The 16,752-nt window shown below is 39.0% G+C and overlaps 1 protein-coding gene across 1 annotated transcript in view; it reads left to right on the plus strand.

Annotated features, from left to right (window-relative positions):
* The window catches only part of WBP4 (WW domain binding protein 4), a 37,216-nt gene extending 28,466 nt beyond the window's left edge, over positions 1 to 8,750 (plus strand). The window contains exon 10 of the mRNA XM_079779229.1: positions 7,481 to 8,750. Within this exon, the coding sequence (XP_079635355.1) occupies positions 7,481 to 7,691 (211 nt within the window). The 3' untranslated portion in view covers positions 7,692 to 8,750. The remainder of the gene's footprint in view (positions 1 to 7,480) is intronic.
* The last annotated feature ends 8,002 nt before the right edge of the window (positions 8,751 to 16,752 follow it).

A 16,752-nucleotide genomic window follows, 5' to 3' on the forward strand; every position in this document is an offset into this window, starting at 1 on the left:
AAATATGAATAATAAAATGGCCATAAATACTTAGCAACAATTGAATCTAAAAAACAAATGAACAGAAACAAACTCAGATACAGAGAACATTGTGATGATTACCAAATGGGAGGGTGTTGTGGGGATGGGTGAAAAAGGTGAAGGGATTAAGAAGTATAGATTGGTGCCTGACCAGTATGGCTCAGTGGTTGAGCATCAAACCATAAACCAGGTCAAGATTCAATTCCTGGTTAGGGCACATGCCTGGGTTGCAGGCTTGATCCCCAGTAGGGGGCGTGCAGGAGGCAGCCAATTGATTCTCATTGATGTTTCTGTCTCTCCTCCCTTCCTCTCTCTGAAATAAATAAAAATATATATTTTTAAATCCTTTGAGAGAAAAAGAAGTATAGATTGGTATTACAGAATAGTCATGGGAATATAAAGTAGTACAGCCTAGGAAATAGTCAATATATATAGAGAGAAATATGGTAATTAACCGGGACGCTATAACAGGTCGACCAGACAGGAGGAGGTTGCACGCGCAGCGTTGGGGGGCGGGGCGGCAGGGCCTCCACGCACCTGCACTGGGGGAGGGCCTGATCAGCTGCCGGAGAGGAAGGCAGGGCCAGACGGGCAGCGGCCGCAGCTGCTGCGGGGCCCGGGGAGCGAGGCAGGGCTGGACCAGTGACTCAAGGGTGGGCAGTGCCGCACAATTTTGAATCGCGCGCTGGGCTCCTAGTATTGTAATAACTGTGTATGGTGACAGATGGGTACAAGATTCATTGAGATGATCACTTAGTAAGTTATATAATGTCTAATCACTAGGTTGTATACCTGAAATTAATGTGTGTCAACTGTAACTGTAAAACAAATTATTTAAAGTAAGATAATTGTTACTATTATGGACCATTGAAATTGTATATATTAATTAAATATTAGGAAATGTGTATTTAATACATATATAACCCTTTGCACTCGCTTGCTTTTTTCTCGATTCCTTTATTCTAATGCTAACCGTGTCGAATCACACTCGACATCCAAGTGCAAAAGGTTAATACAGGTACCATGATATGTAAATTGACTGTGTATTTTGAAGTTGCAGAAATAATAGACTACATTACTTCAGACCTAAGTGATTTCTTAAGTGACTTACAATAGGAAGATGGTCCTACTATACCAGTGGTCGGCAAACTCATTAGTCAACAGAGCCAAATATCAACAGTACAACGATTGAAATTTCTTTTGAGAGCCAAATTTTTTAAACTTAAACTTCTTCTAATGCTACTTCTTCAAAATAGACTCGCCCAGGCTGTGGTATTTTGTGGAAGAGCCACACTCAAGGGGCCAAAGAGCCACATGTGGCTCGCGAGCTGCAGTTTGCCAACCACAGTACTATACCAATATCTACTATACTTCAAAGTTGAGATTTCTCAGATTTTTGGGTATCTTTTTTCTTGTGATAACTATATTCTAAAGCCATTCTTGTTAACTTTTAATCACTAAGCCAGTTTAATATGTGATGGATTGTGTCTGACTCCCTAAGTAGATTTAATTTCTTAAGGATTTTTTTCCTCTAAAAATAACATACGTATTTATTATAAAAGATATTTTTAAATGAAGAAAAGTATAAAATATCCTATTTTGTTAAAATTTTACAAATGTTATTTTAAATTGCCATATAATATATAATCATTTAGATGTGCATTGATTTTACTCAGCCATTCTCTTTCTGTTGACATTTAGGTTATTTCTACACTTTTTTGTTTTTATAACTTACTCTGATTATTATATAGATACTAGAGGCCCGATGCACAAAATTCGTGCCGGGGGAGGGGTGTCCCTCAGCCCCAGCCTGCACCCTCTTGCAATCCTGGACTCCTTGCTGCTGCGCTCGCCAGCTGTGAGCCCGGCTTCTGGCTAAGCGGCGCTCCAGCTATGGAAGCGCACTGACCACCAGGGGGCAGCTCCTGCGTTGAGCATCTGCTCCCTGGTGATCAGTGCACCTCATTCCGCCATTCAGTTGATTCGCATACTAGGGTTTTATTATATAGGATATAGGATATTACTCTGTGCACATTACTGACTATTTCTAGGAATGGAATAGCTGTTTAAAGATTAGGAGCATCATACAAATTTATACTTTATTAGCAGTTTCTGAAAGTTCCTCTTCCACTGGACCCCCTCAGCAAAAACTGGCATGTATTCAGTATTACATTGTATCTCTCCTTTTACTAAAGTCATCTTGTATGATTTTATAGGTTTTGTAGCTGCCTCTATGTAAGTCTCACATTTGAATTTCTTGAATGTAAGCTAGGTAGCCATCAGTTGGTTCACTGATGTAACCCCAGAATTAAAAACAGTGCCTAGCACATAATAGATGCTTAGTAAGTGGTTTTTAAGTACATGAATAAATTATTAAATTGTGGATTTTATCCATTTCTTATTATTTCTTTAGTAAATATGGTATGAAAAAGCTTATGTGTCTAGATGTGCTGCTGAATTATTTTGTTATTTATAAAACTACTATTCTGAGTCATGGGTTTTTCATGTGCAAACTTTTCTCCAAATATTTTGTGATTTTTTTCTTTTGATTTTACTCCCTATTTATTTATTTCATGTCCTATTTGCTTTAGGTAGATTTTTAAACCCTCTTGACTTGTTCACATAATAGTGATGACAGTGGGCATTCATGTTTTGTTTCTGATTTCAGTGGAAATGTCTCTAAAATTTATATTGAGGATTATATTGACTGTTGATCTTAAGCCTGTTATGTTATTTTTATTATGTTATTATGTTAAGGATGTGTGCTTTATTTCTAAATTCTTCAAGGATTATTACCAGAAATTGATTTTGATAAATTTCAGTAGTCATAGCTTTGATGTGGGGAACAGATTGGGAAATGGTGGTCTGTAGTTTTTGTTTTTCTTTGTAAAATGAGTGATATCTTTATCAGGTTTGGGTATTTGACTTATGCTAAATAGAAAGTTAGATAGCTTTTCCTTATTTAATGTTCTTGAATAATTTAATAGTTCCTCTGGGATTAGAAAGTTTAATAGAAATTACTAGTTAAAGCTGGTCCTGGAGTTCTAGGAGGGAGGTAATTTTTTTATATCTTTCTTTAGTCTCTTGGTTACTATCTGTGACATTGGACAAGTTGCCTTATCTCATTGAGCCTCAATTTCTTCATTTGTAAAATGGGAAAGCAATAGTTCCCAACTAATTTCTAATTTGTTGTGTGGAATACATTAGAAAAGACAAATTAACACATGTAGGACCATGTACGCACTTGGTACCTAGATCACCTAAGATTTCAATTATTATGTATTGCAGCTGCTGTTTTTGGGGAAAGAGCAGGGGCTGGGGGTTATAGCTTCAACTACTTATTCTTGAGTACTAGTCAGTTTCAGTAATCTATATTTTCCCCTAAAATCTTGAATTTCATAAAGACTTTAACATTTAAAACATATGGTAATACAGTAAACTTTCTATAATTTTTTGCCACTGCTTTTTGAGATGTAATTGACATATAACATTGAGTAAATTTAAGGCATACAGTGTGTTTGTTTGATACATTTATATATTGCAAAATGATTGCCACCATAGTGTTAGCTAATAGTTCCACCATGTCACATCGTCTGAAAACAAACAATTTTATTTCATTATTTCCAATTTGGATGCTGTTTGTTTGCTTGTTTGTTTGTTTTTCCTTTCCTGATTACTCTGGCTAGGACTTCAGTGCTCTGTTAATAAGAGTGATGAGAATGGGCCCTCTTGACTTGTTCTTGATTTTAGAGGAAAATCAGTCTTTCACCATTGACTGTGATGTTGGCTGTGGGTTTGCTCTATGTGGCCTTTGTAATGTTGAGTTATGTTCCTTCTATACCAAATTTGTTGAGCATTTTTATTTTAAAAGGATGTATTTTATCAAATACTTTTCTCCATCTGTTGAGAAGCTCATGACTTTTGTCTTTCATTCTATTAATGTGGTTTATCACAAATGATTTACAAATGTTGAACCATCCTTGCATCCCAAGGATAAGTCTCACTTTGTTATGGTGTATGGTCCTTTTAATGTGTTGTTGAATTCCATTTGCCAATATTTTGTTGAGGATTTTTGCATCTACTAGTATATTCATCAGGGATATTAGTCCATGGTTTTCTTTTCTTACATTGTCTTTATCTGCTTGACATCAGGATAATGCTGGCTTCCTGTAATGAGTTTGGGAGTGTTTTCTTCTGTCCAGGTTTTTGAAAGTGTTGAAGGGAAATTGGTGTTAATTCTTTGTGTTTGGTATAATTCACCAGTGAAACCATCTGGTCCATGGCTTTTTTGCGTTGAGAGGTTTTTAATTACCGGTTCAGTATCCTGAGTTGTTAGTAGTATGTTCAAATTTTCTATTTTATCATAACTCAGTTTTGGTAGGTTGTATCCTTTTCTTCTAGGTTATCCAATTTGTTGGCATATAAGTGTTTATAGTAGTCTATTAGTATCCTTTGTATTTCTGTGGTATCAGTTGTAATGTCTCCTCTTTCATTTCTGATTTTATTTGAGTCTTCTCTCTTTTTTTCTTAGTCTAGCTTAAGGTTTGTCTAATTATATTTTTCTTTTCAATAAACTAGCTCTTAGGTTCTTGGTCTTTTCTATTTTTCTTCTTGTCTCTATTTTATTTATTTCTGCTCTCATCTTTGTTATTTTCTTCCTTATGCTAACTTTGGGCTTTGTTCTTCTTCTAGTTACTTGAGGTGTACAATTAGGTTGTATGCTTGAGGTCTTTCTTTTTCCTTTCTGTAGGTGTTTATCCCTATAAACTTTTCTCTTAGAACCACTTTTGCAGTATCCTATAGGTTTTGATATATTGTGTTTCCTTTTTTTTTTCCTGGAAAATACGTTTTGATTTCCACTTGGTTTCACTTTTAACCCACTAATTGTTCAGAAGTGTATTGATTTCCACATATTTTGAAATTTCCAGCTTTCCTCCTAGAATATTGATTTCTAGCTTCTTACCTTGTGGTTTAAAAAGATACTTGGTATGATTTCAGTCTTCTTAAATTTGCTAAGAATCCTTCATGACTTATCATATGATCTATCCTGGAGAATGTTCCATGTGCGCTTAAGAAGAATGTGTATTCTGCTATTGGATGGAATGTTCTGTGTATATCTGTTAGGTCCATTTGATATGCAGTATGTTTCTGTGTTTTCTGTTGGATGATCTGTCCAGTGTTAAAAGTGATTTATTGAGGTCCCCTATTATTGTATTGCTGTCTGTTTCTCCCTCCAGATCTGTTAGTATTTGCTTAATATATTTAGATGCTCCAATGTTAGCTTCATACATATTTACAAATGTTACATCTTCTTGATGATCTCTTTATCATTATAGTATAATCACCTTCTTTGTCTTTGTTTCCATTTTTGGCTTTGTCTGTTTTGTCTGATATAAGCATAGTTACCTTGATCTCTTTTAGTTTCCACTTGCATGAAAAATCCCTTCATTTTGAGCCTGTGTGTGTCCTTAAATCTGAAGTGAGTCTCTTGTAGGCAGCATATGGGTTGGTTTTTTTTAAATATGTTTTTATTGATTTTTAGAGAGAGGAAAAAGAGAGAGATAGAAACACCTATGAGAGAAAAACATCATCAATCAGCTGCCTCCTGCAGATCCCTCTACTGGGGATCAAGTCCGCAGCCCGGGCTTGTGCCCTGACTGGGAATCGAACTGTGATGTCCTGGTCTCTGGGTCAACGCTCAACCACTAAGCAACACAAGCCAGGCGGTTCTTCTTTTTTTTTTTTTTATCCATTCAGTCACTGGGTGCCTTTTGATTAGAGACTTCAATCCATTTAAATTTAAATAATATCTGGATTTACCAGTGCCATCTTATCAATTGTTTTTTGTCTATGTTGTAGTTCCCTTTTTCCTTTTTTCTCTCTTACTGAATTGATGTGATTATGCACAGTGGTATGCTTTGATTCCCTTCTTTATACCTTGTGAATCTATTTTAGGTTTTTGTTTTGTGATTACCATGATGCTTATATAAAACTTCTTATATATCTAAAACAGTCTATTTTACACTGTCTGATAACAACTTCAATCACAAATAAAAAATATATTTTTACTTACTCCTGTTTTATGTTTTTGATGTCAAAATTTAAATCTTTATATATTGTGTCCTATTAACAAATTGTTTTAGCTAGTCCTGTTTTTAATGTATTTGTCTTTTAACCTTTATACTAGAGTTAAGTAATTAACACACAACCCTAATAGAGTCTTTTTTTATTCTGACTATATGCTTTGTATATTCTGACTATGTACCATTTTTTGGGTATATTTTTATGTTAGTAATTAGCAGCCTTTCATTTCAGCTTAAAAACTCCTTTCATCATTTCTTGTAAAGCAGAATAACCTCAGTTTTTTTTGTTAGGGTAAAGTTTTATTGCCTTCATTTCTGAAAGACACCTTAATGGCTAGGTAATATTGATTAGCATTGTATTCCTTTCAATACTTGGAATATATCATCACATTCTCTTCTGGCTTACATTGTTTGCTGAGATATTCTCTGATAGCCTTATGAAATTCTCTTGTATGAGTAAAATTTTCTTCACTTGCTGCTTTTAAAATTCTCTTTGTCTTTGATTTTAAACAGTTTCATTAAAATGTGTTTTGAAGATCTTTTTGGATTACAATTTTGAGGTGACCTATATTAGCTTCAACTTGATGCACAAATCTCTCCCCACTTTTGGGAAGTTTTCACACATTATTTGTAAGCTGTGGGAGGGGCAGGAATTGAGCAGGGCCTCAGGAATTATTGACCAGGCCTGAAACATTGGCAGAATTCTCCATCTCCCATCCCTAATCTCTGTAGAACTCCTTTCTCTAAGTAGGGAGGATATGTAGTTCCCAACAGTTTTTTATACATCTAGCCACTAAAAAGTTAAACATAATGATCATTCTGGTCCATGTTCAAAAAGCTCAGGGAATGGAATGATGGGTTTATTATGCTCATGATAAACAGGTATTGTTCTGTGGACTAGTCAACTGAATATTTATACTAACCAGGTGGATGGTTGAAGGGCTAGTTCCTTAGTAAAAGGGTGCTAGGCAAACAGCTGCATGGAGTCTTTACTACACTAGGACATTGAGATTCCATGGTTTTCATCTTGTGCTGTGTGAGCCCCTATAGGTCTTGTCAGTCCGTGGCAAAATCATTTTCCATAAATACGTCTCACTTACTCACCTATAAACTGTACTGTTAATCATACATAAGCACAATCGTTTCCTTAAACGACACATGTTTTGTGCAACAGGGATAAAATAATAGATGGGAGTTTTACTGGTGTATCCACCTAAATAATTGTTTAGTATCTTAAATAATTTATTTTAAAATAGTTTCCTACTCCAAAATGGCTAACTTCCCACTATTTGAAAGATGATCTTGGGGCTTTGGTGGACCCACCAGTTATGTGAAAGTTTGTCAAGTAATGGTTTTATTTTTATTTTCTATTCCAGTGAGGAGGTAGATTTGGAACTTCCAAGCACTGAAAATGAATATTTATCAACTACAGAAGCTGCTGTTGGTGGGGAACCCAAAGTAGTTTTTAAAGAAAAAACAGTCACTTCTCTTGGAGTTGTGGCAGATGGAGTGGCCCCAGTATTCAAAAAGAGAAAAATGGAAAATGGAAAATCTAGAAATTTAAGACAACGAGGTGACGATCAGTAATTGGAAAAAGCTTTTGGAACAGGATGCAGACTACACATCTTAAAAGCTTCTCTGTGTTATTTCTAAATACTTTAATGCTAAAAATTTAGATTTATTCTAAATGTATTTTATGTGAATTTAAAATAAATCTTTTTTTATGTGAAATTTATTTTTGTTCCTAAAATGGGAGCCTACCACCTTGCATTGTATTACAGTGTATTATGTTCAGTGTCTAAAAATGCTAATTGTCATAAGATGCTATGTATCTGTTACTTAAAACCTGGAAAAGCAAGGCCTTTATTCCATTTTTACTCATTTGAACGTATTTATCCTGCACTGAAAATGCATTACTTTCATACACTGATATTAACTGTTATCCAAGAAATAAGAATCAGACCCCATAAGAGAAGATTCACAGTCCATTGATAGATTCAGTTTTGAGAATCCTGTCAAAAGGCTGATGTAGAAAGTATATGCATATTGCCTAATGTTACTCAACTTAAGGTCAAGGACCAAGAAAAGGACTACAGCTCAATTAGTGCAAATTGGACCACAGGTACAAATGAGTGTTTGCCTAGTTCAGTTCAAGGCAACAACCATTGCTTGAGCATTTTTACTTTGAGCTAGGTTTTATACTAGGACCTGGGATATAAAAATAAGGCATATCCCTGTTTGCAACTTCACATTCCAGCATAGTCCTTTCCCCCAAGTCATGTACTCTGGTTAGCAGTCTTATATGTACTGGAAAATCTTTTTTAAGGTTTATTTAAAACTAGGTAGATGAAAGCTTGAACACAAATAGTAAGATCTCAGGCTTCAGTAAAAGATTTTAGTGTTTCCTTAGACAAATTAGACATTTCTTGTTTTCTAGTTAAGTTTCTTAAAAAATAGAATATTTCTTATTTAATCAATTTGAAATAGATACCTTCTCTATTACTCCAAATTCTTAAAATTATATTTTTATAAATTGTATAGTATTTAATGTTTGGTAGTAAATATTTGTCTTTTTAAGGTTACTAGTATACATGTAAGAAAATGATAGCTTATTAAAAACTTGATGAAAGAGCAAATTAATATTGGGGTGTTTGTTTGTTTTCTAATATCAGAGTCAGCAATGGAAAGCGAATATTTGGAGATTTATTTTTCCACTTGTTCAATTTACTTATTTGGGCATTTCATGAATGTAGACCATTATAAAGAAGTATTATTTACTATTATATACATTCTCTATAGCCCATTTGTCATCTAAGTAATGTATTTTGTTGCTTGACTCCTCAATTGGCATAGATGGTAAGACTATAAATGCAGTACTGCTATATTTTACCCACATTTAGCTTATTCAAAATACACAATTGAAGTCATTTTTAAAACTGCACCTCACTATGTAAAGTCTTTCTCTTTGATGCATTCTTTTTATTTGTTTTTATTATCCTCACCTGAGGATATGTTTATTGATTTGAGAGAGAGAGAAACCTCGATGTGAGAAAGAAACATCATTCAGTTGCCTCCCATATGCACCCTGTCTGGAGATCAAATCCATAACCTAGTAATGTATCTTGACTGGTAATCAAACCCACAACCTTTTAGTGTACCAATGCCCTAACCAACTGAGCCACCTGGCCAGGGCTTTTTGATGCATTCTTTAACTACTTTACCTTTGTAATAAGACAGTATTAGAAGTTTGAAGGTAAACCTTAAACAAACTGGTTTTAAGGATTGCTTAGAAAAGACTTAAACACAAAAATTTTAGTAAGTCAAATTATAAAAAACTACTTTTCTATTTGTTTTGAAAGAATAAGAGAAACTATCAACTTACCTTGAATTTTTCAGAAGTAAAACATTTGGTATGATCATTTCTATTTTATATATACTAGAGGCCCAGTGCATGAAATTCATGCACGGTGGGAGGGGGGGAGGGGTGTCCCTCAACCCAGCCTGCACCCTCTCCAATCTGGGATCCCTCTCACAATCCAAGACTGCTAGCTCCTAACCACTCACCTGCATGCCTGCCTGATTGCCCCTAACTGCTTCTGCCTGCCAGCCTGATCACCCCCTAACCCAGTGATGGGCAACCTTTTGAGCTTGGTGTGTCAAACTTTGCCAATAAACTGAGCATAACTCGGGTGGTGTGTCACTTTGAGGAAAAAACTAACTCCAAGACTCTAGTCACAAATGTTTCATCCTCAGGAGCAGCAAATGTTTCATCCTCGGCATGCGGCCGCGTGTCATCAGAAATGGCTACGCGTGTCAGTACTGACACGCGTGTCATAGGTTTGCCATCACTGCCCTAACCACTCCGCTGCCAGCCTGATCAACACCTATCCACTCCCTGGCCAGCCCAATTGCCCCTAACTGCCTTCCCCTGCAGGCCCGATTGTTCCTAACTGCTCTCCCTTGCCAGCCTGGTCGCCCCCAACTGCCCTCCCCTGCAGGGCTGGTCTCCCCCAACTGCCCTCTGCCAGCCTGGTCATCCCCAACTGCCCTCCTCTTCTGGCCTGGTCACCCCTAACTGCCCTCCCCTGCTGGTCATCTTGTGTTGGCCATCTTGTATCCACATGGGGGTGGCCATCTTGTGTCTTGGAGTGATGGTCAATTTGCATATTACTCTTTTATTAGATGGGATTTTATCTATATAAAGGTTATATATTTTTATTATAAATAAAAAAATACAAATAATAGTGAAATAAGCTTTTTTTAAAGTCCCAATCTTGCACCTCCTCCCCCATGACTACTGTAGATGTTTTTTTCCCCCTAAGCATATTAACACGGTATATGTGAGCAACTATTATGACACTTGGGCTTATGAAGTCTACTCTCTGGATGAAATGTTTAAAGTAGCAGGATCCAAACATCCAAAAGTGATTTTTGATTTTTAATGCAGTTTTTATAAATTCTGAAAACTATCCTGAGGGAACAATCCTATCTAATTTTTAAGTATTGAGAAACTATAATAATTAAAATAGTATGGTACTAGTGTATATAAGGGCATCATATATAGACTAGAGTCTGTTTATGGTTGTTACTGTGCCATTACCACACTGACTTCACTATTGTGTTTTATAATATACTAGAGGCCCAGTGCACAGATTTCTGCACCAGTGGGGTGCACCACGGCTTGGCCTGCAGGGATCAGACTGAACTGGCCCAGTGCACAGATTCATCCAGGACATGTCCAGTCCTTCTCACCCAGTCCTGGGCCGGCCAGCTGGGAAGGGACCCCAGGAGGTTGGCAGGCCAGGGAGGGACCACAAGAGGGCTCTAGGGTGTGTCTGGCCCATCTTGCCCAGTCCCGATGGGCCGGACCCCAGCAGAAAGCTAACCTCCCGGTGGGAGCGTCTGCCCCCTGGTGGTCATTGCATGTCATAGTGACTGGCCGAACGAATGGTTGGACACTTAGCATATTAGATTTTTATTATATACTAGTAGCCCTGTGTACAAATCCATGCGCCAGTAGCTCGCTGCTGCCCTCCAGTAGCTCTCTGCCTGCTGTCCTGCCCTCCTGTAGCTCCCCGCACCCCCCTCCCCCCTACCCCCCTCATAGCTTGCTGCCCTGCCCCCTCCTGTAGCTCTCCACCACCCGCTTGTAGCCAGTAACTCACTGCCGCCCTCCAGTAGCTCTCCACCCGCTGCTCCGCCCTCCTGTAGTTCCCTCTGCCCTCCCAGCCCCCCCCCCCCCACTATAGCTTGCTGCCCTGCCCCCTCCTGTAGCTCTTGGCCACCTGCTTGTAGCCAGTAGCTCACTGTCGCCCTCCAGTAGCTCTCTGCCCGCTGCCCCACCCTCCTGTAGCTCACTCCGTCCCCCAGTTCCCCTCTCATAGCTTGCTGCCCTGCCCCCTCATGTAGCTCTCAACCGCCCACTTGTAGCTCGCTGCCCAACCCTCCTGCTGATGCGTGATCCGGTTGTTACACGGTTAGTCGTTAACACTTCACGGCATAATGACCATTTGCATATTACATCTTTATTATATAGGACTAGAGGCCTGGTGCACGAAATTCATGCACTGGGTAGGGGGGACAGTCCTTCAGCCTGGCCTGCACCCTCTGCAGTCTGGGACCCCTTGGGGGATGTCTGACTGATGGCTTAGGCCAGCTCCCTGGGGGAAACAGGCATAAGCCGTCAGTCAGACTCCTTAGCACTGTCGCAGAGGCAGGATCAAGAACTGGCTGCCCTCTCCCTTCCCTTCGGCCAGCCCTACCCCTGATCATACACCCCCACCCCAATAGGGGGCAGGGCCAGCAGCCAACCTCCTGCAGCCCCTCCCTCTACCTGGCCCCACTCCAGATTGCCCCCCCCCCCCCCCGATCAGGGGCAGGGCTGGCCAGCCAACCACCCATGACCCTCCCCATGGCTGGCCCCACCCCTAATCAGCCCCCTAATCCAATCAGGGGGCAGGGCCCACCGGCCAATTGCCCATGACCCCCAGAACGATCGGGGCTGGGCCAGCCAGCCAACCTACTACCATCTCTTCCCGACAGGCCCAGCCCCGATCCACCCCGATTGGAGCCAGGCCAGCCGGACCCCACCAGTGCATGAATTAGTAATCTATAAAATCGATGCAAGAAAACTCATTTTCAAAAAAAGTTTGGGAGGAAGTATAACAAATTGAAAAGTGTACTGAAATCAAACCTGGAGCACAAAAGAAATGTGTAAATCTGAATTCATAAAGTCCTGAGTTGTTCCAGTTATTAGATGAAAGCCAGGATCTTGGTTAAGCATCAAAACAAACAGTTTTAATCCAAAAGAAAATGATCTTCAAATCTAGTGAGTAAACAAGTGACTAAGAATAGACTGAAAATGGCCCTGTCTTGTGTGGCTCAACGTGGTTAGAGTGTCAGCCTGCACACCAAAGAGTCAAGGGTTAGATTCCCAGTCAAGGGCACGTACCTGGGTTACAGGTTCAATCCCTAGCACCAGTCAGGGGACAAGTGCGGGAGGCAACTGATTGATGTCTCTTTCACATCAACATTTCTCTCTCTCTCTCTCTCTCTCCCTCTCTAACTCCCTCCCTCTCTCTCTCCCTCCCTCTCTCCCTCCCTCCCTCTCTCCCTGCCTCCCTCCCTCCCTCCTTTCCTCCTATCTCCCCTCCCTTCCACTCTCTCTAAAAATCAATGGAAAAAATATCCTCAGGTGAGAATTAACAAACAAAAAAGGGAGACTGAAAATGCATGGGTATTTTGCTTTGAGAGGTTGTTTTATTGTCTTTGAGTATCTTGTTAATATACATAAAAGTATTCCTAATCATGCCTAAAATTTAAAGGCATATTAAAACTTGTTACTCCAAAAAGAATCTGTATAATCTATTTCTGAACTTAGAAAACTCCCGTAGGACCTCTCCATTCTCCTGAAATTAAATCCATATTTCCTCAAGTATAGCATTAAAAAATAAATTTAAAACTATTGTACAATACTCTTAGTTTTTCTAATTTGTTTTGATACAATAATATTTGTTTCATTGCAAAGTACAATATTTTTACTTCATTATGGGCTCTTGTGCTTCAAATAGGACATGACCTCAATCCTTAATTATCACATATAGCCTACCAGTATTATCATGTACTTATTTACATTATGGCTTATAATTCTGTTGCTTAAAGACAGAGGAAGTCTTCAAATTGAAAAGCATCATCAGATGCAATTGTTTCATGAAATCTTTGCTGACCTGATTTTTTCACTAGATGGTATGGCTAATATCTGAACAATTGTTAGTAGATGACATTGACAGCATAGTAGTCCCAGCCTTATTCTTCAGGGGATATGTTCTAAGACCCCCAGTGGATGCCTTTTCACTTAAAGGAAGCACTTTGTGGCCATTATTAAGTAAAGTGGGGATTACTTGAATTTCAGCACTAGGATACAATGACAGTCAATCTGATCACTGAGGAAGCTATGAAGTGACTAAGATAGGTAGGATATACACATGGATACACTGGACAAAGGGATGATTCACATCCCGGGTGGAACATGATCACGCTACTCAGAATAGCACACAATTTAAAACTTATGAATTGTTTATTTCTAGAATTTTTCATGTAACATTTTCAGACTGTGGATAACTGAAACTGCAAAAAGCAAAACCATGGATAAGGAAGGAAATACTGTATTCCTTATGTAAAACAGATAATAAATAGGCAGGTGGATTGGTGGTATGTCTAGTGGTATCCTAAATCCTAGACTCCATCTTCTTCTTTAACTTAGAAAAATCTTAGTTTTTTTCCTTTAGTAGTATTAATCTGAGTAAGGTGAAACAAATTTAAAAGAGTGAGATAATAAATATTCTGCCTGGCTGACCTGGCTCAATGGTTGAGCATCAACCTATGAACCAGGAAGTCATGGTTTGATTCCCAGTCAGGGCACATGCCTAAGTTGCAGGTTCAGTCCCCAGTGATGGGCTTGCAGGAGGCAGCCGATCAATGATTTTCTCCCATCGTTGATGTTTCTATCTCTCTCTGCCTCTCCCTTCCTCTCTGAAATCAATAAAAAAAATACATATTAAATAAATAAAATTTCTGTCACTGATGATATTCAAGCAGAATATAAATGATCATCTATGAGGAATGCTGTAGAAATGAAACTAGCAAAACTGGTTGGTTGATATTTTTAAGGTAATTTTTAATTCTATCATTTTCAATGATGAAATGTAGAGTCAAAGAATAATGTGAGATAAAATACAGAGAAAATTTCAGTTTAGTTGGATAACTAACTGCAATTTAGTGATAAAGCAAAAAAAAAAATCACAGATAATCCCAAAATTTTTACACTAGAATGTGGAGAAATCATGATATTATATATAGAAGTGAGTAAATTACAAAGATTTGAGAATAATAAAACATATCAGGATTAGAAATGTCTTTCCAGATCAAGTTCTGTTCCTGACAGCAGGGTATAAGAGAAAACAGAGTGAAAAAGGCAGACCCCTGCTCTCATACCATCTAGTGAGGACACAGACAAGTTGACAGGCCAGTATTAACATACACATTGCCAGAGAAAGCCCTGGAGACCATGAGAGCTCATCCAACGAGCACCGCCCCGATGTCAGGGTCAGGGAAGGCTTCCCGGAAAAAATGATGTCTAATCTGGGAACTGATGAGGGAGCCAGAATTTGCTGGGCCATGAGGTAAATTATAAAATATAAAAGAGAAGAGGGTTATAGGACAAGGAACGTAAAGATCTGGAGGGGAGGAAGAGGAAGGGCATTTTCAAGGTTCTCAAAGTAATTTACGTGATTGGAGTACAAAGTGTGAGGATGAGACAGAGGTACAAAGATGGGCCAGAAAAGCAAGCAGTGACAATGCATTAAGGAACTTATAAGCCATGTTAAGGAAATTGGACTTTTATCTGAAGGCCATGGACAGTCAATTAAAAGTGTTAATCATTGCTCGGCCAGTGTGGCTCAGTGGTTGAGCATTGACCCATGAACCAGGAGGTCACAATTCAATTCCTGGTCAAGGCACATGCCTAGGTTGCAGGCTTGATCCCTGGTAGGGAGCGTGCAGGAGGCAGCTGATCAATGATTCTCTTTCATTATTTATGTTTCTATCTCGCTCTCTCCCCCTTCTTCTTTGAAACCAATAAAATATATGTCTTTAAAAGAGTTATTCAGTGAAAAGACATAATTAGATTTGCATTTTATAAAGATCACTGGCTGCAATGTACAGCAGGGTTTTTAAATTTTATTTATTTATGACTTTATATATTTATGTATCCCCAAAATTATAAATTACTAGCAGCCCATTTGCATGAAGATTCGTGCAATAGACCTTCATTCACCTCGCTGCCTGCACCAGTTTTTTGCCGGCACCGGGGACCCAGGCCTTGGCTGTGGCCACTGCCTTCTGCCTTCTTTCAGGGTCGGGGCTTGGCCCCGTGCGGCGGCCTTGGGCTCTGCTGCACCCCAGCCTCCCTGCTATGGATCGTAGGAGCCGACCCCCAGTGCTTTCCTGCGATCCGTGCAGGCTCCCCGCTGGTGCCCAAGGCCGGGAAAGCCTCCGCATGAGGCTTTCCTGGCCTTGGGCTCCGCTGCACCCCAACGTCCCTGCGAGGGTTTCCTGGTGGGCGTGGCTGGCTGGGCGTGGCTTGTGGGTGTAGCGAAGGTATGGTCGATTTGCATATTACTCTATTATTAGGTAGGATAGTTGAAAGAAATTAAATAATACTTAAATAAATAAAGGATATCTTCTGTATTCATGGATTGGAAAACTCAATGTTAAAACAGGAATGTTCAGTCCTAATTGGTTTGGTTCAGTGGATAGAGCGTCGGCCTGTGGACTGAAGGGTCCCAATTTCGATTCCGGTCAAGGGCATGTACCTAGGTTGCGGGCACATCCCCGGTAGGGGGTGTGCAGGAGGCAGCTGATCAATGTTTCTCTCTCATCGATGATTCTAACTCTCTCTCTCTCTCCCTCCCTTCCTCTCTGTAAAAAATCAATAAAATAAATATTTTTTAAAAAAACAAACAGAAATGTTCACCAAATTGAATTAGATTCAACACAATTATTATCAAATTTCTAGCTGATCCTAAAATTCGTATGGAAATGTAAGTAATTAAGAGTAGCCAAGCTCTAGCTGGTTTGGCTCAGTAGATAGAGCATTGGCCGGTGGACTGGAGGATACTGGGCTCGATTCCAGTCAGGGGCACATGCCTGGGTGATCCCCAGTGGGGGGCATGCAGGAGGCAGCCAATCAATGATTTTCTCTCATCACTGATGTTTCTGTCTCTCTCTCCCTTGCTCTCTGAAATCAATAAAAATATATTTAAGACAAAAAAAAGAGTAGCCAAAATGTCTTAAAATAGAATAATCAAGTAAAAGGATTCACATGTCCTGATTTCAAAACTTACAAAGCTGCAGTAAACAAGATGAAGATGGTGTGGTGCTGGCATACGCAGAGACAAAAATTAGTGGAATAGAATTGAGATTACAGAAATAAGCCTTTATATGTATGGTCATTTGAATTTTCACAAGGGTGACAAGACCATTCAATAGGGGAAAGAATAGTATTTTCAGCAACTGAATAGCCCCATGCAAAAGGAATGAAGTTTGACCCCTTTGTAACACCATACACAAAAATTAATTTTAAATGAAT

The sequence above is a fragment of the Cnephaeus nilssonii genome (genome assembly GCF_951640355.1).
Source record: "Cnephaeus nilssonii genome assembly, chromosome: 8".
Classification (NCBI taxonomy): Eukaryota; Metazoa; Chordata; class Mammalia; order Chiroptera; family Vespertilionidae; genus Cnephaeus; species Cnephaeus nilssonii.